Below are 24981 nucleotides of genomic sequence, written 5' to 3' on the forward strand. Positions count from 1 at the left end.
CCCGCACACCCAAACCCCACAACCGCCAACTCCATCCCGCACCAACAAACCCAACCCGACCCTCCAAAACATTTAGTTTTCATTTTTAAAAAAGTTTCTAAAAGTTTTTCTCTTTTTGGTTTTTTGCACCATCCAACCTCCTGCCTACCCCATCTTCCAACTCGTACAACCCACCACCAAAAGTTGCACACTTTATTCAAAAATTTTATAGTGATTTTGCTTTGGGTACACGCAAATGCTCTTAAAATGATATTTTCAACTTGCGTACCAAACACAAGAAAATGAGTAAAAAAATCATTTATTTTTCGAGAAAGCATTTTCTTGGAAAACATTTTCCTTCATACAAAACACACCCTAAGTGTTAAATTCTATCCTGATTTTCTAAACTGAACAACTAAAATTGAAAAATGTATTTTTTTTAGTACGGGCCAAATAAAAATGAACGGAGTGGGTAACAGAAAATCTCCATGACCATTTGAATTTTGAAGGTGAGTCTAGTGCGCAATCACATAAAATCCCGCCAATATCAAACCCGACCAAACATTCGATTTCCGAATCCTCATAGTTTCCATATTCCACTCAATCCATAGAATTAAGATTTCAATTCTCAACAGAAACCGCTTCTTCAATTTCCTGATCGTAAAAGATATATAGCCTCAGAATCTAGGGTTTGCGATGAATAATTTGGGGGATCTTAATAAGGTGTGGGAAATCAGAGCTCTGAAGCGTAAACCCAAACATGAAGAAGCCAACAAGATTCTTGAAAGAATTGCTAAACAGGTTCAGCCCATCATGCGTAAACATAATTGGAGAGTTAAACTTCTCTCTGAAATGTGGTAATTACTCTCACTTTTTTAACTCTTCTATTCACAAAATGGTTTATTCATATATACAGTGGTAAATGTAATTGAGCTGAGAGTCTATCGGAAACAGCCTTGTACCTAACAAGGTAGGGGTAAGGTCTGCATACACTCTACCCTCTCCAAACCCCACCTTGTGGGAATATATTGGGTATGTTGTTGTTGTTATTACTTTCCTTTTTAGTTTGTTTAAAAAAGGAATGTCAGCTTTCTATTTTTAGTACTTCCACTGTTTCAATTTGTTTGTCTTACTTTTTTTTTTTAGTCCGTTTCAAAAAAGAATGTCACCTTCTATACTCAGAATTCCCTCCATTTTAATTTGTTTGTCTGATTTTCACTTGTCACAAAGTATAAGAGAGTAAAAAAGACTTTTGAATCTTGTGGTCTTAATTTAAAGATATGTAGAATGTACCAAAATACCCTTTAATCTTATCTTGTAGTCTGAAACATGTCATGTGGAAAGTTGGAACTAAAGAGTTGTCAAAGAAGGAAAGATCTATTCTTTTTTAACAACAACATACCCAGTGTGCGCATTCATTTTTAAACGGACTAAAAAGGAACGTAAGACAAACAAATTGAAACAGAGAGTAACTCATTACACTCAACATCCTATCTGAGATATTTCAGACCACAAGAATCTAAGGGCATTTCGGTACATTACGTACATCTTTAGTTTATGACAACAAGATTCAAAAGTCTTCTTTATTTTCTTAAACTTCGTGTCGAGTCTAACTAAGAACAAACAAATTGAAATGGAGGGAGTAACTCTTAACACTCAACATCCTACTTGACATATTTAAGACCAAGGGCATTTTGTTACATTACGAACATCTTTAGTTTATGACCACAAGATTCAAAAGTTTTCTTTATTTTCTTAAACTTTGTGTCGAGTCAAACTAAGAACAAAGAAAGTGAAACGGAGGGAGTAATATGTATCCAGTGTTGGCTTAAATAAATTGTGAATGTTGCAGCCCGAAAAGAGCAGCCCTTTTGGGGTTGAATGTAGGAGCTGGGATACATGTAAAGTTGAGACTTCGAAGGCCGAACAATGATGAGGAATTTTACCCTTACAATGAAGTTCTGGATACAATGCTTCATGAACTTTGCCATAATGCTCATGGTCCACACAATGCCAGTTTCTACAAACTCTGGGATGAACTTAGAAAGGTACAGTCAAATCTCTCTCTAACAGCGTCGGTTGTTTCGGTTTTTTTTTTTTTTTTTTTTTTGCTGCTATAGTGAAATGCTGTTATAGAGAACATATAAATATAACAACATGGTTGTTATAGTGAAATGTTGTTATAGAGGATACCTTTTATAGAGAGGTAATTGCCAAATAAGCACGGTTGATTCTGGAGCTTTTTTAAGCCCGGCATTCTAAATTTTTGCAAGAGCTTTTTTTTTATCCCCCTATGTAAACAATGTAACATATGGAGCTGCCAGTTCAATTCCCAAATGCTTTCATGGCAAATAGAGTGGATATCTTCCTTGCTATAGTTTAGAATGCCTGCTATTACAAGCTAAACTAGTCACTTAGCCCTTGTTTTGAAGATTCCAATTTAGTGCTAAGACTATGTGAGTTATGGTTAAGAATTGATAATTTTATGTTACTTAAAAACCTTGTGTATATTTTGTTGGCTGTCTTCGAAGTTGTTTGAGTTCATAGTATACATATTTTGTGTAAATACTGTTAGTCTGTAAGTTTAAGTTCCTGAAAATTATAGGGAAAATATATTAGATAACTATTACCCCCCAATCTTAAAGTATTTTAGACCATTTTTTTACGCAAAAAAAAAAAAAATTTAGCCTGATGGAGAGTGATGAGACAGTGGAAACTTTTCCTTTTTTTTTTTTTTCATGATTTTTCTTTTATTAATTATATTTACACTAATTAAACATTAAACCATTAATTTTGTCTTCTTCATCACTAACTAAACTTCTTCTTCTTCCATTTCAAGAAATCCATATATTAGTCCTGTACACACACACACATTCAACCCATTTTCTTCCTCCATTAACAACACACATATCATTTTCGTCCTCCAAACACACACACATTCAACCCATTTTTCTTCCTCCATTTACAAAAATCAATCATAAAGAGCTTATTTTCAAGAAACATTCAACCCATTTTCTTCAACCCGTTCCTCCATTAACACACACACATTCAACCCATTTTCTTCCTCCATTAACACACACATTCATTTGCAAATCAAACACCAAAATATCTCCTCCACCGAAATGGCATTATGTTTTAATGGGTCAGACCCATTTTCATATTGGTGCTGTTGCTGCTGCTGCTGCGGTGTTGCTGTGCAATTAATGGTTGAGGAGAAAGAAGAAGAAAGAGAAATAAATTGCATTTAACAATTGAAATGTGGAAGAAAATGTAGTAAAAATACACAAAGGGTAATAGGTCGCCCGCAAAAGTTGGGTGCGTCATAATTAATCTGGCAATACGTTGGGGGGGTTTTTATGTATTTTCCCAAAATTATATTAGATAACTCTAACTTAGAATTTACGAACTAATTTAGCCTGATGAGACAGTGGAAACATGAACTTGCATTAATTACTTGAGATTGTAATACTCCCTCCGTCCCATATTAGTTGTCCACATTACTATAAATATCCGTCCCAAAATACTTGTCCATTTACAAAATCAAGATAGAATTAATTAAGTTTTTCCTATTTTGCCCTTAACATTAATTGTTTTTTAAAGTAACCAATATTGATTAGGGTGCAATTAATTTGAGAGAAATAAGGGTAATGTAGTAAAAATACACTTTTATTTATGAGTTCTTAAAGGACGTAGAAAGTGGACAAGTAATATGGGACGGAGGGAGTATACTTTTTGGAGTTATTGCAGTTGGAAACACCTAACAAACTTATCTGGTTTTCCTCTTCAGATAATTAAACCAATTTTGAATAGCCAGGGCTATTAAGAGAAGACAAAGAAATTATGATACGTCTAGAACTTTAATTATTTTAATGCCAAAGATACCCTTTTTTGCCTAAGCAAATGCCATGGCAGAATTCAATTTAAATTCGTTCCGAAGTATGCTGGCCGTTCTTTGTTAACTTTCACACAGCATAAAATCTTTGCGAATCTCGGTAGTAATAGCTATCTTAATGCTGTCTCTTGAGACATGTTATCATTATCAACCAGACTTTCAAATGTCACAGAAGCTAAAACTTATTATAACAGAAAAAGGTGACGGTCTGGTTATGCTGATCGTTATGTGTTTTCTCTTTCCTATGTAGCGTGGGTACACATGCGGATATAGTTTCAGAAATGCATATAATACAGACATACAATATTTGTTTTAATCATATGGATACAATACAAATTGATCTTCTATAATATATTAAACTAACCTATTCTTTATCTAGCAATATTATCAAAAGAATATCACAATAAGCATTATAATTGTAAAAGAAATGGAAAACACATTATTAAATTTGAGATGTCTAAATCTAGTTCAATATGACATAATGTAGAAGAAGAACCAATGTCAGGCATTGCTCCTGAACGCTGGAAATTGAAGCTGTAATGATTGAAGCTTTCTGCCATTTATTACTAGGTAAAGCTTCAAGGAAGAAAATGCATGATTTATGTTTAACGCTTATGCTGCTTTCTTTTTGTGTACTTTTGGCTTTTGCTTTCTTTTGCTGCCGTGAAAATTTATGGTCTTCTTTTTTGGATAGGAATGTGAAGATTTAATTAATAAAGGGATAAGTGGAACAGTAGAAGGGTTTGATCTCCATGGAAGGCGATTAGGAGGCCTTCACCCACAGCCATCCATATCGTCTCTCCGCCAAACTGCAGCAGCTGCTGCTGAAAATCGAGCACGTCTTAAATCTTTGCTACCATCTGGGCCTAGGCGCCTGGGTGGTGACCATTCTATCAAATCTGCACTTACTCCAATTCAAGCTGCAGCAATGGCTGCAGAAAGGAGATTACAGGATAATATTTGGTGTGGCTCTGAGTTTTGTGACTTATCTGACGTAGATGAAACTTCTGATTCACTACCTGACCCTTTACCACTAGGGTCCAAGCTGTCTAATGGGGTTGATGCGGTGTCTTCCAAGGTAACATCTCGAAAAAGAAGTCGAGAATCGAATTCTGTATCATCCTCAAGGTCCTTGAATGGCCATACTGTGACTAAGCCAGTACCTAAGCCCCTGTCTAACCATGATAAAGAAATTGCTCACGGAGTTGGTCAGGCAGAAGGGAACTCTCATACTGTGCCATCAAGAGGTTATCCAGAGTCCTTTATTGATTTAACTGGGAATGCTTCGTGTTCTACATCAATGCATGGCCAAGAGAACTTACAGAGTCCCAAGGAATCAATGATGTGGGAGTGTTCAATGTGCACGTTGTTGAACCCAGTATGCTTTTCCCTTTTTAGATTAATCTGAGTGTTTTTCCCTTAGTTTTCTTTCTCTCTCGATAAGCATTGATTTTTTTGTGCTAGATGAATTTGCACTTCTGGAAGTTGTGTAGACAAATTATGCTTTTACTGTAGCTTTCTCACACAAGCTCCTAGCAGAACAGTCGTAGGTTTACATTTAAGATCGTGTTAGAACTTAGCACTAACAAAAGTATGAGTTGCTCTGGTATGTTAGGAGACTTATAATCTTTGTGACTTTTTCTGCTGAATATGTGGTAGAGGCATTATGATTACATCACTGCTTATGTAATATTCTCGAAGTGTCAAACAAACAAGCATTTCATTATAGATGTCAGGGTTTGTGTTGGTGACCTGATTAGTGTGTGCCTGGACTCATTTCCAGACCCTTTGATATTCATGTGATATGCTAACCAATGTGCATTTAAGTGGAAAAAGCTTGATAGTTGTTGACTTCTTGTTCTTTCAATTACTGTTTTAATTCGGTTTTGAGTTTGTGAAATTCTTAATGTCTTATTTCTCCTGTTTATTAGCAGGATGTAACTAATAACTGTGTTTTTTCTCAGGCCATCCACTTCAGTTTTTACTTCTTCTGTTTGTTCCTATTAGTTTCTAAAATCTTTTAAGACTTCCTGGAGTTGACTTCCTCTTTTTCTTCACCAACGTTATGTGCAGCCATTAGCTCCTCTATGCAAACTTTGCCAGACCCAAAAGCCCAAAGATGTGGATGACAGAAATAGTATATGGTCATGCAAATTTTGTACGCTGGATAACAGTCTGAAGTTGGATCAGTGCACAGCCTGTGGAGAATGGAGATATTCTCATGGCCCTCCTGTAGCAACACCAGCACCCAATCTTGGCACTTGAGGTGAGCATGAATTGCCTGGTACTCGCATTGTTTTTGGAAATTGTCACTCTGTGTGATGTCCCGATCAGTTGACCAAATACTCAGCAGCTCAGCTAACTTGAGAAACTGGAAAAGCTCTTTGTTTTTGCTAATTATGCTAAGTGGTACTTGTACTTTTGAATCTCCAGCCGAAGCATTTTTGACAAGAACCACTTTCCCTGATGCCTTTTGGAAAAAAAATATCAAAGATAAAGGCACCAACATTAACACTATGTTTATAGGCCATACTTTTTCTCTCAATTTTCTTCATGTCAATTTTTTTTCATCGATAAATATGCTATTTTCATTCGGAAAGAAAGAACCAATGTATCAGCAATATGTTTTTGTTCTTTCTGTTAAAATTGAACATCTTGAAAATTTGTAGATATCTTCTGTAGAGAAAGAACACTGCCATTTACGATCTTTCTCTAAGAAGGTTCAAGCATCTAAATCAAATTCAACTCCATCTTGTCATTCATTTGTTCAAGGAATTAAACTCAAAATATTATTGGCGATGATCATCGAAGTTTTTGTGGTGGACGATATAATTATTTCACTTTCAAATTATCAAGCCCTTAAATTAAGTTCAACTCATGGTTCGAACTAGAGTTAATTGTTCATGGCGAGCAAATCCAAATTATTATTCATGAAGTGTTCGTGACAAATAGTTCAGATTCAAGATCAAGCTCTCAAACGTTAGAATCAAATGTTGTAATCTGTCAATATTCTTGTTGTATTTGATTTTCACATTAGAAATGTTACATAGTGTTAGTCTCTTAAACTGTTTTTTTTTTTTTCAGAATCAAATGTGGTAATCTGTCAATATTCTTTAATTTAGCAACATGCTAATATATGTTTAATTTAATTATGATCTTTTCACATTAGAAATATTACATAGTGTTAGTCAAAACCATTTTTAATTATTGGACTGCATAAGTCAGAAATTTCAAAATAAAAAAGAGACAAGAAACAAATGCATTAAGCCTAGTCAAAACCATTTTTAATTATTGCACTGCATAAGTCAGATATTTCAGGAAACAAATGGTCTCCCTTTCACACGGACAAACAGTATCCAAGTAGGGTCAGTGTCTGTTGACTGACATAAAGTTTCGTCATAAAGTAAATTTCCTGGTCTTTGGGAAAAGTTAAGTTAAAAAGGAAAATGAAATAACTTGGAAAAGATTAAGCTGAAAAAAGAGTGCAAAATAACTATAGTTTTAATATTAGTATAAGTATCCAATAAAACTTTTAAAAATTAATAGAATCACGGTACCGTTAGTTTAAGGTGTCGCAGCATATCTTTCTTAAATACTTGAATTAATTTTGATTCTAAAGGATACATGCAACATTTACGTCTATATGAACGTCAAATGGTGTAAGGAAATTTCTTGTTTAAGGATACATCTTTTATTTTATTCTTGACGCCTCCCGTGTAGAAAGCGTGGAACGAACTTGTAAAAGCATGTGCTAACATGTGTCCACCCAAAACTAAAAGTAAGAACAAATAAAAAAAAAGTGTGAAAATTAAATGAAAATTAAAAGAATAGGCAAAATCAGTGGTGAGATCATGAACATATATTAGGCCATTTGACGTATTCATAACTTGAAACTCACACGTAGCTACTACGTCATCCATCATATATGAACCAAGTACTATAGTCATAACCTACTAAAAGTACTTGCAAACCGCGTAAAGTCATGGAATGAATCGGTTATAGTCACGAATCACGATTAGGAGCAGCAAATTAACGTGACAATATTTAAACCCAAATATTGTAATCTGTTAATATACTTCTTGTATTTGATTTTCACATTACAAAGGGTTCATGGTGTTAGACATAACTCATGATCATTCTTAATTTGGACTGCATAAGTGAGATATTTTGGAAGAAAAAAAATAGAGCATGACAAACAATCCAAGTAACATTAGTGTCTCTTGACTGACATAAAGTTTCGGCATAGAGTAATATCCTCATCTTTTGGAATAGTTAGTTAAAAGGAAAATGAAAGAACTTGGAAAAGATTAAGCTGAAAAAAGAGTGGAAATAACTATATTTTTAGTATTAGTATACGTATTCAATACAACTTTTTTTTAAAAAAAATAGAATCACGGTACCCTTTGATTAAGGTTTCGCATGTTATCTTTCTTAAACACTTCAATTAATTTTTATTCTAAAAGATACATGCAACATTTACGTCTAAATGAATGACCAATCATGTGTTGAAAGCATGGAAATTTCTTGTTTAAGGATACAAATCTTATATTTTATTCTTGAAGCTTTCCGTGTAGAAAGCGTAGGTACCTCTTGTAAATGCATGTGCTAACATGTGTCCACCCAAAACTAAAAACAAGAACAAATATAGAGAAGTGAGAAATTTAAGTTAAATTAAAAATAAATAAAAAAAGGCAAATTAAGTGCATGTTTGGATGTCTTATAACCAAAACTAAAAATAAGAGCAAATATAGAGAAGTGAGAAAATTAAAATTAAAAAAAATAGGCTGTAAAGTCAGCGGTGAGATGAACATAAATTAAACCATTTGACGTAGTCAAACTTGAAACTCACACGTAGGTACCACGTCATGCATCCATCATATGTGAACCAAGGCCAACGTCGTGCCCTTCTGAGTTCAATTTTACCGTCCCTTACTAAATTTTGTCTTGTGTATCGGTTATAGAGTGAAAACTCCGTACATCAAAAAAAAAATTGAGTAAAAACTCCGTATTATATTGGTGCATTTTTTTTTTCACGCTCCTAAGAAATCATAAATAAAATAAGTATTTTATTACTTTATCCCTATCTCTCTCCACTAAATACATTTTAATCAATATTGACTATTTTCAAGAATATTTAATACTATGGGTAAGATGGGAAAGATTTAATTAATTTTATCTTGATTTTATAAATGAACAAGTAATTTGGGACATATATTTTTAGTAATATGGCCAAGTAATATGGGATGGAGGGAGTAGTATTTTAGTTTCTCTTTCTCTCTCTCTTATATTTATGTCAAAATACTTGTCCTTCTAAAAGTTCAAGACAATTTTTTTTTCCATTGTTATTGAGGACTACAAACACCTCAACACATAAACAGAATAAATATTTAATGAAGAGAAATTAATTCTTAAGATACAAATAAGGATAAAAGTCAAATACGCCTAATAACTAATGTTTTTAAAGGACGCTTAAATGAAAAACACGACAACTATTTTGAGACGGAGGGAGTATCATCTTGGTTAAGCCTTGAGGGTGGAGCTACATAATATACGTCGAAGGAGAGGTCTGTTGAATATTATTCGTCGGAAATTTATATTGTCGTCGTTCCGATTTATGTAAAGGTATTTGATCAAGGATGGAGTTTAAAAGAAAAATTATGACAATTGAAACTTGTGATTTAAAATAAATTATGGAAAATTCCTGTGGCTATAAGTATCTCATTAAGGCTAAAATGAGAAATTTAAAGTTAAATTCTTACTAAATATATAAATATGTCATTATTTTTTCACTGACTAAAAATAAAAAAGTGCCATATAACTTGAGACGGATGGAGTATTACATATATAAATTTCAAGTATTATATTTTATATAATACTGTATAAAATCTTATACATCATTGACAAAAATTTTGACGCCACTTTTTCAATTGGATGGGAAAAGAGATAGCTGGTGGTTAACTGGTTGTGCAAATAACTCGTTTTCTTGCCGTGTATCTTAGTCTCAGTAAGTAACAGTACTAGTGCATGTGCTTTAAAATATTGGAGCATAATTTTAAGTGCTGACTTATTATTTTATATAGTTGACTTAACATGATACCCGTCTTTCATGGCACTTAGCATGGTGTAGTCAAGTACGCAGAATTCTTGTTACGTACCCAACTCACGGTTTAACCAACCTTCTCTAAGAAGGTACTGAAGGTAACATTAGTTTATCTTGGTACTGCAATATAAAATCTTGGTCTCTTTTGCCCATCACCGCTTTAGAATGTGAACAATATTCTACAGAACGCAGTAGCATTCTAAAAAATAACTTATATATCAACACTACTTGAAAAAAATAAAAATAGTATGAAGTAAACATTAATTTGGGATGGAAGGTAATGCTCTAGAAACCCACTGACGTACCAAATCCGTATACAACCTAAATTGTGATAATAGGTTGAGATTGAAAACTCCTATATAAGCCATTGAGGAAACAGATTAACAAACATTTTTAGTGGGTTGATAACATGTTGAGATCGTTTGCAAAATTCTATATAAGCCATTGAGGAAACGGACTAACAAACATTGTTATGGTAAAATTTAAGATTGAAAGAAAGAAGTAGCCGGGCAAAAAAGTTGTACGCCACGGTGAATGCATCTCATTGGCTATGATTTCAACCGAACCCAATATTTTGACATGGAACATGGATGATAAATATTATATTCTAAGCCACTTATTCAAAAATTCAATAAGTTTAGTACTGCGAACTTTCAAGGCCGAAACTATAAAGTTTAAATTTTAAATTCGCATCTGATGCTACACCTTGCAATATATATTATTAGTCTATTTGGTCCAGCTTCTAAAATCAACTTATTTTGAAAAGTGCATTTCAAAAAAGTATTTTTGGTGAGAATCAGTTTGTATTTGGTTAATCAATTTGAAAAACAATTTTGAGTAGCAATTAATATTTGACCAAACTTTTAAAAAAATGCTTCTAAGTGTATATTTTTCAAAAAAAAAAAAAACTCTTAGAGAGAAGCTATCTTTTTCAGCTTCTCAAAAATAGCTTCTGCTTCTACTGTTAATACTTTTGACCTCGGAAAAGCTTGGACAAACAGGCTATACGTCCATTTAATTTCATCTATTCCGCGTACTCTGCTTTTTAACCATAAACTACCTAGGAAGACCTGAAGAGAAGGGTTGATTCTGCCATTAGTAAACAAAGTCCACCAGACAGTCTGTCCTTGTAAAGTGAATTCGCTACGCGCAAGAACATGGCCAAATCTTCATAGGCAAATTTCAGTTACATTTATTTTATTTACAATTATGTCCTACATTCTCTCTCTCTCTCTCTCTCTCTAAAGTGTTGCAAAGTCAGAGTGCCTACAAGTGCTTCTATATATACTACTGCATGTGATATTAGCTTCTTTGTCCTTGTCCATTTTGTCCAGTTCTTAGAGAAAAGTAGTAACTGCCAAGCCAAACTCTGTTTCTACTCTTAAGTCTTAAAGCAATGAAGGTGAGACTCTACTGCAAGTAGTTTTTTTTTTTTTTTTTTTTTTTTTTTTTCAATTCCAGTATTTTCTTTTTCAATAGCAATGCAATTTAGTTTAGCTCATACAATTTCCATGCAACACTTGCAGCAAAAGATTGTCATAAGAGTGCAGCATAAGTGCAAGAAATGTCAATCAAAATCCTTGATGATTGCTGCTATGTCAACCGGTATTGCTAATTTCCAATTACATTCACATTAGCCCTGTTTCTACTGATTGATTTCCACACCTTCATTTTGCTCATGATTTCTTGATTTATGTAGGAGTCAACTCAGTGTCATTAGAAGGGGAGAAGAAAGATAAAGTGGTGATAATTGGAGAATCAGTAGATGCAGTCGGCATTACCAGCTTATTGAGGAAGAAGGTCGGACACGCCAGCCTGGAGCTTGTTGATGAAATCAAGTGAAGAAGTTACACAACTGAGCTGCATTCAAAATAGTTGTAACGATGGAATATATTTAAAGCATATATTTGCAATGTAAAGGAAACAAATCCCAATTAGTTATGTTCATTAATTGATACGTTAGTTATGTAACAGCCTCTCTACCCCTTAAAGGTAGGGGTAAGGTCTGCATACACCTCATCCTCCCCACACCCCACTCGTGGGACCACACTAGGTATGTTGTTGTAATTGATCATTAAGTGTTATAAATTAACTTCAAGATCAATCTTATTTACCTTTACTTGAATCATTCCAACAAGTTACATATAGGGGAAGAAATAAGAATCAAATAATGCTTTTAAAAAGATATAATTCTTACATTCAAGACGGGATTATGTGACAGAATAAGGAGTCAGATAAGAGCAGGGTCCATAGTTGTTTGCTCAATGCTCATATGTCTAATTGATGAATCCAAATAAGCATTTGAAGCACGAATTTGCGTCAGTCTTTCTTGCATATTCTGGAATGAAGGACTATTTAACACCTCTGTTATTCTATCGCCCAGTGATGGGTCCTCTGAGATATTGACAAGAGCTTCTGCAGCATTATCTCTCATTTCCTCTGACTCATCCTGCAACATATCTATTAATCGCGAAATAGCTCCAGAATTTGCAAGAGTAGCTCTATCCACTTCATTATAACTCAACTGGGCGATAGCTCCAGAAACCTTCTCCCTCACATCAGTATTTTCGTCCTCCAACAGCTGAACCAGAACAGGAATTGCAGCTGAATTCCGCACAACAGATGTCAAATGCTTGTAACCTGCAAGTATGGGTGGCAAAATTAGCCCATGAAAACATGACCCACCCATTTATTAGTTCAGTTCATCTTAGCCCAACCCATTTCCGTCCGTCAAAAATTGGGCTTATAAGTAGCCCAAATTGACCCATGAGAAATCTTGTCAATATAGTTTCAAAAAGACATTTTTAAATTTGATATGTTATACATGACCATAATAAAGAAAAAAATAAATTTATTGGGTACCAAAAATCATAAAAGAACAAACAAAGAAATTAACACTTAGTAAGACTTGGGCAGGTTGGGTTAACTCGCCCATTTATTATCTCAGCCCATTTTGACCCTCTCAAATTCAACCCAACCCGCCCATTTGAAACCCCTACCTGCAAGATCCCACAATACATCAGCAGCAGCAGCTTTAGCTTCGACGCTATCTCCTCTAAGGATTCTAACCAAATGTTGAACAATTGCAACAGCGTTTTCTTCTACCACTGCTAGAATGCAAAAGACATCCTCGGCAATCTCCTTACCCATGGGTTCAGATCCTTCTAGAAGCTCAGCGTATAAAGGAATTGCACCAGCATTAGCAAGTGGTCTAATGTAATCAACATGAGATGAGATCACACCAAGTGCATTAGCAGCTACGACTTTAGTTGAAGTATCTCCAACCTGAATTAGTTCTAAAAGCACTGAAAATGTGCCCACGTCAACAAGCGTGCGCCTTGCTCTCTTAACCAACCCGAGCAGCCCAATTGCCTGAGCAGCTCTACATCTAGATATCATGCTGCCACATCTAGCAGATTCAACAAGAAAACGAACACCCCCGGAAATCAAAACGGTCCTCCTAACTTCTCTCAAAAGAGCCAATGCACTGAGAATTTCTAGTAAGTATCGCTTTAGATCATCATCCGAGCAGGTATTCAACAAATTGAGAATGATTCCCAGTCCACCATGTCTAACTACAATCTCACGATTACGAGCAGCAAACGTGACAATATTTCTAAGGCATTTCAATAAAACCCTTGGCAAACTCCCATCAGAATGCAATAATAATCTCAATAGAGAAGGGATAGCTCCTGATTCACCAATAACTACAGCCAATCTCCCTTCCCCTTGACAAGCAACACATTTCAAGCAGCGAGCAGCAGCTTCCTGAATTGAGGGACTCAGCTCGGTGGAAGGGGTCCTTCGAAGAAGCTCTACAAGAACAGGGATCGTGCGTACTAATAGATCCACAGGTGCATGTTTAGAAAAATTGGCAAGCTTAGTTGTAGCTTGGACACATAAAACCTCATTGTCACATGCAATCGCACTGCAATAAAGATCAAATGCTCGTTCCCAATCTATGCCAAGTTTTTCAGTTTTTCTACCAGACTGGGCCATTGCGAACTAGGATCTCTTTTATGGTCACTCTGTGCACTCAAAGTGCTGTAAACATCAGAGGAAGAAAAGTTAACTTCCGAACATACATCGCCATTTGTTGAAAGATTATGTTGTAAAGAAGGGCTCAGGAAACACTACATTTAATAGACATAATTTGTAGAGCTAACCTATTTTACCACATAATAGCACTGTAAAACGGGTGCAGCAGAGTAAAATTTATACAAGTTTGGGAACAGCTTGCAAAAATCATATTCAAACACTTCTCTAGGTACATAAAAGGAAGACCATAAATAAAGTACTGCAAACAAATTTCATCATTTTTGTAAGAGATTGCGACCTCAACCAGGTTATCAAGAACAGACTCGTATGGAAAACTGATAAAATCACGTTCATTTACAGCATAGAAAAACTGTTGATATCTAAAAGTTACAAATATGCATGTTGTCTCTCTTGTACAATATGCTAGAGAATAGGATACAGATATGAAAAATTGTCAAAGTAAAAGTTTCAAGCCTTGTCATGGTTACTCTATAATACCGATAGCAATAGCCTAACTAGAATAAATGTGTTTTCCCCGTACAGGTGAATCATATGAATTAATAAAATGTTGAACCCAATATTTCTAAGGTTTGAACCATAGCAGAAATATTTTAAGTGAAGGTTCAAAATTTTCAAAATCTCCGAATTCACTAAATTTAAATTCCATGAAGATGTAGTATTGATGGCACAGGTACCAAGAGAACCCACAAGGGCGTGAGTGTAGTTCTGGAAATCGTAGAATGATAAAGATTATAGTAGGGATTAGATCATGGTATAGAATACTCCTACTACAAATATTTAACACTATACACTCAATTAAGGACCGGCCATCCCATATCTTGAAGGAAGAAACAGGAGGATTTTTGCTACCATAACCCAATCTCTACTATAATAACTTATCATCTTATGATTCCTGATACTACACTCACCCCCTGTGGCACCTCCCATTAGCACAAACACCTTAATAACTCTACCCTCAAGATTTAGGTGGATGAAAATCAGCTTTTTTGTCTCGTCTCTGATGGAATATGAAAGCAACTGTATCGTGAAATGATGCTGCAACGTTTTTTCCTTAAGGTAGAAAACTTCTCAAATGTACAAGATCACTACTTTATAGTACCATCTGCTAACTAGCCTCTTAAAAAAGACAACTTGGAGTTCCCTTGATAAAAAATATCAGTTGTTCATGACCTAAATGAGTTCTATACATATCTATATAAATCAATGTATCAAGAGAACAACAGTAATACGGAATCGAAGTTGCACCTATCCTCAATTTAAGGCCAAATAGTTCATCTCTGTGCCATGAAACACATTAGCAGGCAATTCTTTCTAATTTCCTCGCACTCAATCATATTGGAAAACGTTCCTCGCCTTAGGGAAAGGATTTTACTGGTAATTAAGTAGCCGTTTGGCCATGAATATTTTTTACTTTTTTCCAGAGTTGAATTCCGAAAATCATGTTTGGCCATAAAATTCTGAAATTTGAAAAACACCAAAAAGTTGTTTTCACTTTTTTTTTTTTTTTTACTTCAAATCACTTACAAAAATTCAAAAAAACTACAGTTTGTATTCATAGACAAACACAACTCCAATTTCCAAATACTACCATTTCTCACTTTAAAAAACAATAACTACTTTTTTCATATAGTCACAATTTTCACGGCCAAAAACAGGCCCTAACCTTAATTTTGCATAAGAAGAACATAAGAGAAACAAAAGACAAGTCATTGAATATGCACACACTAATAAGAACATGTAATGCACACACTAATAACAACATGTATAAGGTAATTAAAGAAAAACCCTTTTGAGTAATAAATATTTTCTAAAACGGGCATCAATTAATTTCTTTATTTAGCAATTAAGTTAAATAATATTTAGGTACAGTTATATTCGCAAAGGAATAGTAAGCTAGCAAATCATAGACAATATTAAACAATAATTCGAATAAAGAGGCTTGCCTTAGGGATTTGTAGTGGAGAAAGAACCCGCTTTGGAATTTCAGGAATGTACAAATGGGAAAAAGAAAAGACGACGGAATATGAGAAGAAGAAGAATGGAAAAGGAAATAAATTCTTTAAAGAAAATGATTGTTGGTCTGTGTATTTAAGACCGACTATAATTGAAATGGATAAAGGACGATCAAATTTGAAGTGAAAACGGCGTAGAATTCCCAAATACCCATTTTATAATTACTATAATTGACATAACTTCAAAATTAATCAAAATTTAAGGATATTTTTGGGGAAACATATAATAATATTTAAATAGAATGTTCTCAACTTAAAAAAGCATAAAGATCTATTTTGTTTTTCCGCGTTTTTGAAGTTTCACTTATAAAAGTTTAAATTTCATAACAGTATCGTGGAGTTCCACTAGAATTTTAAACTTCTACTAATGAAAATAGCTAAAAGAAAATTCAATTTTTTTTTCATTTTTGTATAGCAAAGTATCTCAAATTTGGCCATACAAGACTTCTATAAAGATTCTCTCACTATCAAGATCATGACAGATGAGAAGAATCATCTAGTGTTTTATCTCTACTCGAATTTGAACCTGAAATCTCTTGGTGCTCAGCTCACTTCAATGACCACTAGGCCACCCCTTGAGTGTAATTTCTATAACAGAAATTCTAAGAGTATTATAGAGTTTGAAATCCCTTATACATTAGGGAAAAGGTTAAATACTTCAGGGAAAATGCTAATAATATCTGCATTCAAATTTGGGTCAAAAAACCCTAAAATTCATTAAATTTTTTAAATATAAATTATCGTTTTAATCTAAAATTCTCAATATAATCCCGATTTTTATTTTTAATTCGTTTCGTTTAACTCGGCCAATTAAATAAAAATGCATATTAGTTATCTGTCTATTCAGTCTTAGTGGTCTATGTATTCTTGGGAACGAGTTGGTCGCGTATACGTTTTTGTAATTGGGTCGGATTTAAATGGAGTGGGTTTAAAAATAAAATCGGGTTATTTCGAGGGATTTGGGGATTTCCGTTAATATATTTCCCTATATATTATCTTTGGATGCGCTAAACAATTCAATAATGAAACAATTTTTTGTCTAATTATCATCATCATAAATCATTTTTATGCGTGGATTGTCCTTCTTTTGGGTGATCTTTAATTTTTGTCCCTCAAAGTGGTGGTCTTTAATTTTAATCTTTCGCTTAATGCTTTTGGCGTTTTGATTGAACCCTACCAATAAATATAAAAATAAAAAATAAAAAAAATTGCAAGCAGAGAATTTTAACGTCCGGTTGACCCCAACTTCTCGGGCAATTTGTAGGATCAGTTGCCACGGTGGTCTTTAATTTTTGTCTTCCCCGTCATAAGGCGGGAATTTACCAAAATTAGCTACGCAAATTTCGCCTAAGACCAAATTTTAAAAGACCACCCCAAATGAAGGGCAATCCGCGCGCAAAAAAAAAAAACTGCCTTAAGGTAGAATTTAAAGCTATCGTCGTCTGAAGTACGAAACTGCAAAGCTTAACTTCTTCAAAACCTACATCTTCGCGATTTTTTTTTTTTTTTAACTCAATTCAGCCCAACCCGTGGTATTAGAGGAAAGAGGGCATTCCTGCGAATTGCCCTCGTAAATTAGTTTCCCTGTGGAGCAACAATTACACACGGTGCACTATCCCATTGCCCGGTGTCTTTGGAATCTATGCATATTTAGTAACCCCGCTTTCATCGTGATTATTATATATTAGCTTCCTTCATAATTTAGGAAGTAATTGAAGACCTCCAGTCAAAGATGCTATACTTCAGTTACAGTATCGTTGTATTAGAGTTTAATTTGTAAAAGTTTAAATTAGGGTCTTTTAAAACATTTTGGCCGCTCGATCTTAAATAAATATAGCTTCTAGCCAATATATATAAAAATGTACTTCAATTATGTATAAAATATGTACATTTTTGTATATTATAATTAATTTGTAAAAATATACATTCGCTGACTATTATTTTGGTGTGCTACTATAGAGTGCAAAAATCTCCTTAAATTATAGGAGCAGGTGCTTTTTAAAGTTGTTATTTTTGTCAAGATTTTATTTTCACATCAATAAATGACTTGTGTTTAACTATTTTACAAACACAGACTATTTTTCAGTTAAACCCTCAAAAAGTGGTCAACTCGCGCTAATTTTTCGTGAAAATGGTGACAGTGGAGGTCAAATGTTGCGTTGAAGCCCAAGCCAATCTATCTTCAATGTAATTTCACGACCGATCATTCAATTTCTATTACCCATTTTTATTTTATTACACAAAAGTCACTAACTTAATTTTTTTTTAACTAAAAAACCATTCAACTTTATTTAATGTATCACCAAAAAATCATTGTTAAAATCGCCAGATTCAATAGTTGAAAACACTCAGGTGACCAAGGATGTTACCTGCCCTGTGAGGCTAGCAAATCTAAACATCGTTCTACACAATCACAAGGCTAATATTTCCATGAGGACGCATCTAAATAAAATTGAGCCATTGAGGATCTCCAACATAGATGAAACATGGATAATACTTCAATTATCACTTGATTTGCCTTGACGGAAAAATTGATAATTAGATCATACCATAATTTTTATCCGCATACACCCCATAATAGGCTTTGGCAGCCCTTCTTAATACATACACTATTAGGACATTCTGAGGCTAGACTCTGCATACACAGGAAAAATAAAAAAAAGAATTGAAAAAGGTCGACTCTCTGTCTGAAGCAATAGAAAGATGATTGAATATAATAACTTGAAGGACCGAAAAAAAAAAAACTTGAAGGACCAAAGGACTGAAGAAGCTTTTTACCTAATGTTATTTTACAAAGTTGTTACACTCAGATTATGCACCAGCTGAAAACACAATTAATTACAAATGTAAGAGAGAACTAGACAACAAATTTATTTCAATAAGTTCCTTAACTGAGATTTTCTCAGTAAACGAAAGGGTCTCCAAAGCTGCCTTTTGAACATTTGCAGCAAGGTACAAACATGTAGTAAAATGGCCACATATTACAACAGCCAGCTGATGATGTCAAAATTTTGTGCAGTATCTCACAATATATACTGTACCATTATATAATTACACTTGCAATTAAATTCCCAAAAAAGATCTTTTTCTAAAAAAAGACATGCTACACCTTGAAAATATGGGGTCCTGTTTGTGTGATTTGACATCAAACCTCAAGGTAGTGCAGAAGTCCCACTTTAACTGCTGAAATTGTATGTCCTAACTGTGTAAAGAAGAAAATGACCTGGTTCCTGCATTGAAAGTTATTGAAGACTATTCAGTATCAAGTTAAGCAAAAAGAAATAGCTCTTGAAAAAACAAACATAAATAGAGAATCTTGCTTACCTTGGGTATGTGTATATATCTTTAACTTTCACCTAAGTGCTACAAAATCATTCCACAAAATTAGCCTTATATAATAAGACGCAGGGCAGAAGATCTGCTACCAGTAAGCTCAAACAAATTATCGTCTTTCATATTTTCTGGCAAGTTCCTTTAGAAGCAATCTCTGCCGAAAATCAAGATATTTGTCCAAGCTAGTTCTTGCCCACTGCTGACAAAAAGATTCATCAGTTGGGACGAATGAACTTAATGGAAATGGTCCTTTGGGAGCCCTCTTTAGAGAAACCAAAAACATGTGGCGTGGCCTAATTCTCTGATCCAGCGATAAGCTTAGGTACGTGGGATACTTAGTCAATGATCTCACTTCATTGCCAAGTTCATTAACCAAGTACTTGTACTTAGGTTTCAGATTCCCCTCAAGTGATAGAGAGAAGACCTGCATGTAAAGCCATTGTGAATATATGTCCATGAAAATCTAACAAATTAAGCGTGTGTTCCATATGGAGGAAAGAAAATGTTTTCCAATTTTCTCATGTTCAGTTGGTCAAAATTTTTGGATAATATATATATATATATATTTTTTACAAGAATTTTTTGGATAATATTTTTTCTAAGAAAACAAGTTCCTTAAAAATGAAGAAAATGACTTCCCTAGTGGAAGTAGGGAAAACAAGTCCCACAAGTGTCATTCCACATTGATTGTGTCCTCCCCACCCTCCACCAACACACCTCATCTTCACCCGCCTCCTGCACCACCCCCCACCCCTACCCCCACGACCTCCCATGATATTCGTCTAGCTTAAATATAAATGCTTATAGGATAATATCTTTTGCTTAGGTACCGTACACAAGAAAATAAGTAAGCAACCCACTCATTTTCCTTCCTACCGAACACACCTTGAGAAATCTTCCAGAACATTGAAGACTTCCATAATAGCGCAGCTCTAATTTTCTGAAATGTATTCCTTTTTTCTGATAGTACTAATTTTAACAATGAAGTCTGTTATGCTTGGAAATCTATTATGAATGAGCAGGAATGTTATCCATAATAGGAGATGAGATGGCAAAACCCCATCTCTGTGAGTAGGCCAGAGCACCATTTTCTAACTTGGTGAGACAACCCAACCACACACACAGATGAAGAGATAAACTGCAAAGACAATAAAGCTAACCTGTGTAATGCTAGTTAACACTTTCACTATCTCTGAATTGCGCATTCCAATGCTCCTCAAGAAATTAATCCGGGGAAGCAATCCATCCTCAATGCTGTAGTGAAGTAATTGAGGATGCTTCCTAACCATTTTGACAATACTATCTCTGGGTGCACCCAATTCTCTGGTGAGAAAATTGAAGCGGGCTGTCCATGAAGTGTCAATCCGCTGCACCAGAATTTGAGGGCTTAACTGCACGACTTTAGCCAAGTCACTCTTCTCGATACCAACCTCCTCAAGCAAGTATGTTACTGTGGGTTTTAATGAATTTTCCACACTATAGGAAAAAAGGGACGGAGTTGCAGTAATTATCTGCCCTATTCTTGAGTCTGGGATACCCAAACTAGCCAAAAATGTGACATGGGATTTCAGATTGTTTTCCACAGTATACTCAAGAAGTTGAGGCTGCCTCAATATTATCTTCCTGATGTCTTTATGTTTGACACCCACGCCCAACAAGAATTCCAACCTTTCCTGTGCAGAAGTCTTATTTATTTGAAGGGAAGGCATGTGCCTTTCATACATCTGGACGAAGTGAGAGTCCTTAAATCCGAAGGTACTTAGGTAATCAAGAAGCGGAAACCATTTCTCATCCAGATCTAGTTCCTCTGCTAGATGACTAAACCTGTCCTTAGCCAAGCTCCCGCTTGCCTCCTACAATTCCACAACACATGATTTTGCAGCTAACGGTTGAAACAAAATTTACAGCTTGACATGCTAACATTTAATACCTTTTCTCTGCAATCTGCATGCAAGAAAGTTATACTAGTCAGTTTACTTGAAGCATTAGCGTACCCGAGGATTTTCTCTTGGGACCTTTCGTCATTTTTATTGCTCAACTTGCCTTGGGTTATCTCAGGAGTTTGCCTCCGGTGTCCCAATTTTGTGTTCAATCCTCTTTCTGAATGGTAATGACTGTCTGCATGAAACACATAGAATGTAATTTATGTTCCTTCCAAACCATTAAGATGAACAAACTGGAAGTATACCTCGTCTGATTTGTGTTGCATTCTGAAACTTCAGGCGCTGCTGATCGCGACCGGAAACTTTAACATCTAGAGATTCATCCTGGGTGATTAAAACATGGTAATAAAAAAGGAAAAAGCAGAGGCATCAAGTTTCCTCGAACCAAAGAAAAGGGAACGGGGAGGAGGAGGGCAAGGAGACTGTAGCATCAGTAACCAAGAATAGAACCCCAAAAGAACTCAACCAAGGCTGTCCAAACAGCGTGGTTATGTGAACAAATCAATTTAAGACATAACTTATCAGCTTTGTAACGAGCTATGCTGCTCGGACTCTTCAAAAATGTCGAGAGGTTCATGTTAAATCCCCCAAGATTAGTGCATTTTTGGAGGATCCAACACAGGTACGGCATCATTTTTGGAGTGTCCGAGCAACATAGGTAACGAGCACGCAATTTGAAGGATACATAACCCGAACATTCATCATTGTGAAATTGAAGATAAAACAGGTAGAATCTATGCTGTAACAGCATAAAAGAGTTACTCATCTTGTGAAACTAGGCAGAACTCCATAACCAAAGTATGTACAGCCTTGTGGTACTAATACAGTAATACTTGTTTTTTTCCATTCAACAATTAATTTCTTTTCAACCTAGTGATTTATAACATCCAGCAACAAGCTAGCTCTACCTCATACTAAATTGTGGAGGTACATTCCAATTTGCCAAGAGATTTACCCCAGTAATTTTGCCGTGCTTAATTAAACTTAAATCCATCTCTGACAATTAATCAACAATTTGAAGTGCTTTTCTTGCGTATTCTTGATAAACCAGCCACATTATAGGATCTAACATGAATCAACTAAAAGTATTACCTTATGGGCAGCTAATTTAGTACAATGAGCTAACATAACCAATTAAAATATTACAGAACATATTTATCTGTTATGGTCAACATTCAATTGCTTTTCTTATAACCGTGGTGCCAACATTCAATTGTTTTTCTACTTTTATCACGAATCTTGCCGTGAATTGTGATTACTTTCTGCTAGTAATTGAAGTTTTCAATCTTTTATCTATTGACAGATTAAAAACACACTATTAGTTACATAAATTGGGACAGATGAAGTAGTAATTAATCATAAGGGTAAAATAGGTATAAAATGATAAATTATTTCTTATTTTTCCAAACTGAACAAGTAAAAATATTTGTTTTTATAATAGACAAGTAAAAATAGACGGAGGGTATAACTTGATAGGCAATCGATGATTAGTAAGTTAGGGTGTGTTTGGTACGGAGGAAAATATCAATTTTCTTATGTTCATTTGATCAAAAAATTTAAAAAATATTTTATTTAAAACAATAAGTTTTTAGGAAAATCAAAGTAAAGAAAAGAAGTACAGGCGTGGACTTCCACCAACACCCCGCCACCCTACTCCCACCACCCAACTCATTAAATTTTCTTTTTGGTTTTCCACACCACCGAATATGAAAAAATAAGTAAAAAATCACTTATTTTTCACTAACCATCCCAACCAAACATGAGCAAGAAAACATTTTCCGCGAAAATATTTTCCTCCATACCGAACACGCCCTTAATGGCATGGAATTTTACAAGGAAAAAAACTCACATCAGAAATCAAAACGTCATCGTCATCTTCCTCTTCTTCATCTTCAGAACTGTCAGCTTCATCATCATCATGATCAGACTCAGAGTCATAAGGCGATATTGGCTGCCCAAACCTAGACTTTCTATTGGGTTTCAGAATCTTTTGATTTGTATGTGAAGATACAACACAAATTCTACTAAACCTGAAGAAACTACTCTTTCCCTTACATAGTCTTCTAATTGGGTGTGCACTGATATTGAGGAAAATGGAACTAATAGCTGCCATATTATTAGTGGAAAAGAACAAGGAAGGAATATGCTCTTAAACCCTAAAATTTAGGGGATTGGAAGTACATGGTATGTGTGTTGAGAGGACATCTTATCTTCACAAAATGCAGACAGAGGAGAATGGTCCACAGAGTATGATATTTACTTGTGAGCAGGGATAGTGACTTTTCCCGCTTTTATTTCCATTTTACTCTTCGGTCTCGGGGAAGTGCACAAATAACCTATTATAAAGGCGCTGTTTGAGACATATTTAAGGACCCATTTGGCCACGAGAATTATATACTACTTTTTTTCGGAATTTTTTTCACTTTATTAGAAAAATCGGTGTTTGAATATAATTTTAAATTGTATTTGAAATTAGGAAAACACTTAAAATTCCATTTTTACTTCTTTTTTTTTCCTTTTTTCAATTTTTGTATATTTAAACAATCAAATATTTTTTGTAAAATCTATAACCAAACACAATTTTAATTTTAAAATTCCAAATAAAGTGAAAATATCTGATTTTCGTGGCCAAACGCCTACTGACTTTGTTCATTGTCTTGACTCCTCCCAATGGTCCGAGTGAGTAGTGACAGTGACTTTTCCCGCTTCAATTTCTACATTTTACTCTTTGGTGACAGGGAAGTGCGCAAATAACCTATTTTATGTGCACTGTTTGAGACATATATTCCCTCAGATTTTTACTTGTCATATATTGACTTAGGAGCCGTTTGGACATGATTTAAAATCATAGTTTGAAATCATATTTGGATATGCAATTTGAATTTCTTAAGTTATATTTTTCTTATAGACATAAAACCCTCACAAGTTATGAAAACTATCAAAATATTCTCAATTCTTATACAATCTTGTCAAATAAACAAGTCATTGTTCATAACAAAATTAATACACTACTAGAATGTCTTTCTAAAAAATACAACATTAACTGATCAAACTTTAGTTCAACAAAAATGAAGAATAGTAATGTAACTACTCTTTGATATAATCTGCTCACATGGTAGACATAAATAATGGTTGGTGGAGTAATTGTTAAAAATATCTACCAACTTCTGATTTTTTTCCCCACAAAATATAAACTTATGGGTCAAGTTTTATATTTAAAAATTTTGAAACCCCGAATCATACCATGAGATGAAATGCATGTCCAAACGCGGATTTCATCTCGTGGTTTCAAACCATGATTTCAAATCGCATGTCCAAACGCCTACTTAGTATGCTTATTAAGGAGTCAAAAATATAATGATAATTTTACTTTATTACCCTCATTATCGCCAAGTAACCTAATAATTGAAATCAATAAAATATGCTTTAAAATTTATGCAACCACTAAAAATTCCTTAATCTAGTAGCTTAGTTGGTTGGGTACCTGAACTTTCACCTTGTTAGTGAGGGTTCGAATCCCCACATTGCAATCCCCTTCCCCTACCTCCTGTGTAATAGAGAAAATTTTTTAAAAAAAAACAATAATTAATACTAATAAGGATAAAATAATTATGAAATGTAAAATTATCTCTTGATTTCCAAACTGGACAAGTAAAAATGGAC

The 24981-nt window shown here is 34.5% G+C and overlaps 4 protein-coding genes across 5 annotated transcripts; 2 read left to right on the forward strand and 2 right to left on the reverse strand.

The window, feature by feature from the left end:
* Positions 1-415: 415 nt before the first annotated feature.
* LOC132044147 (uncharacterized) lies at positions 416-6633 on the forward strand. Its single transcript, XM_059434642.1, has 4 exons — positions 416-836; positions 1832-2027; positions 4566-5249; positions 5945-6633. The coding sequence occupies exons 1-4, from the start codon at positions 676-678 to the stop codon at positions 6134-6136; spliced, it is 1233 nt and encodes a 410-aa protein (XP_059290625.1). The 5' UTR covers positions 416-675; the 3' UTR covers positions 6137-6633.
* A 4788-nt stretch (positions 6634-11421) lies between these two features.
* On the forward strand, positions 11422-12028 carry LOC132044146 (disease resistance protein Pik-1). The gene is made up of 2 exons (XM_059434641.1): positions 11422-11576; positions 11671-12028. The coding sequence occupies exons 1-2, from the start codon at positions 11453-11455 to the stop codon at positions 11811-11813; spliced, it is 267 nt and encodes an 88-aa protein (XP_059290624.1). The 5' UTR covers positions 11422-11452; the 3' UTR covers positions 11814-12028.
* A 31-nt stretch (positions 12029-12059) lies between these two features.
* On the reverse strand, positions 12060-15345 carry LOC132044144 (vacuolar protein 8). Its single transcript, XM_059434640.1, has 3 exons — positions 15276-15345; positions 12971-14015; positions 12060-12611 (listed from the first exon to the last, which is right to left on the reverse strand). Exons 2-3 carry the CDS (start codon positions 13968-13970, stop codon positions 12202-12204), a joined length of 1410 nt encoding a protein of 469 aa, XP_059290623.1. The 5' UTR covers positions 13971-14015; positions 15276-15345; the 3' UTR covers positions 12060-12201.
* Positions 15346-18805: 3460 nt separating this feature from the next.
* Positions 18806-23595, reverse strand: LOC132044143 (transcription termination factor MTERF9, chloroplastic). Of its 2 annotated transcripts, none has more exons than XM_059434638.1 (6): positions 23168-23595; positions 21564-21642; positions 21419-21493; positions 21306-21319; positions 20536-21228; positions 18806-19799 (listed from the first exon to the last, which is right to left on the reverse strand). In XM_059434638.1, the coding sequence occupies exons 1-6, from the start codon at positions 23429-23431 to the stop codon at positions 19485-19487; spliced, it is 1440 nt and encodes a 479-aa protein (XP_059290621.1). In that variant the 5' UTR covers positions 23432-23595; the 3' UTR covers positions 18806-19484. The 2 variants fall into 2 exon arrangements, with proteins under 2 accessions (XP_059290621.1, XP_059290622.1); XM_059434639.1 differs by having other exon boundaries at positions 23183-23594.
* Between the last annotated feature and the right edge of the window lie 1386 nt (positions 23596-24981).

Source organism: Lycium ferocissimum, unplaced genomic scaffold (genome assembly GCF_029784015.1).
Source record: "Lycium ferocissimum isolate CSIRO_LF1 unplaced genomic scaffold, AGI_CSIRO_Lferr_CH_V1 ctg3737, whole genome shotgun sequence".
Lineage (NCBI taxonomy): Eukaryota > Viridiplantae > Streptophyta > Magnoliopsida > Solanales > Solanaceae > Lycium > Lycium ferocissimum.

Excerpts from the sequence above, each read along its gene's own strand:
- LOC132044143 (XM_059434638.1), bottom strand. The coding sequence starts at position 23,431 with ATGGCAGCTATTAGTTCCATTTTCCTCAATATCAGTGCACACCCAATT. Across the intron at positions 21,643-23,167 it reads ATGACGTTTTGATTTCTGAT|GATGAATCTCTAGATGTTAA; the intron begins GTGAGTTTTTTT and ends TTAATCACCCAG. Across the intron at positions 21,494-21,563 it reads TGCAACACAAATCAGACGAG|ACAGTCATTACCATTCAGAA; the intron begins GTATACTTCCAG and ends TGTTTCATGCAG.
- LOC132044144 (XM_059434640.1), bottom strand. The coding sequence starts at position 13,970 with ATGGCCCAGTCTGGTAGAAAAACTGAAAAACTTGGCATAGATTGGGAA. Across the intron at positions 12,612-12,970 it reads TGTATTGTGGGATCTTGCAG|GTTACAAGCATTTGACATCT; the intron begins GTAGGGGTTTCA and ends CCATACTTGCAG.
- LOC132044147 (XM_059434642.1), top strand. The coding sequence starts at position 676 with ATGAATAATTTGGGGGATCTTAATAAGGTGTGGGAAATCAGAGCTCTG. Across the intron at positions 837-1,831 it reads AAACTTCTCTCTGAAATGTG|CCCGAAAAGAGCAGCCCTTT; the intron begins GTAATTACTCTC and ends TGAATGTTGCAG. Across the intron at positions 5,250-5,944 it reads TGTGCACGTTGTTGAACCCA|CCATTAGCTCCTCTATGCAA; the intron begins GTATGCTTTTCC and ends CGTTATGTGCAG.
- LOC132044146 (XM_059434641.1), top strand. The coding sequence starts at position 11,453 with ATGCAATTTAGTTTAGCTCATACAATTTCCATGCAACACTTGCAGCAA. Across the intron at positions 11,577-11,670 it reads GATTGCTGCTATGTCAACCG|GAGTCAACTCAGTGTCATTA; the intron begins GTATTGCTAATT and ends TGATTTATGTAG.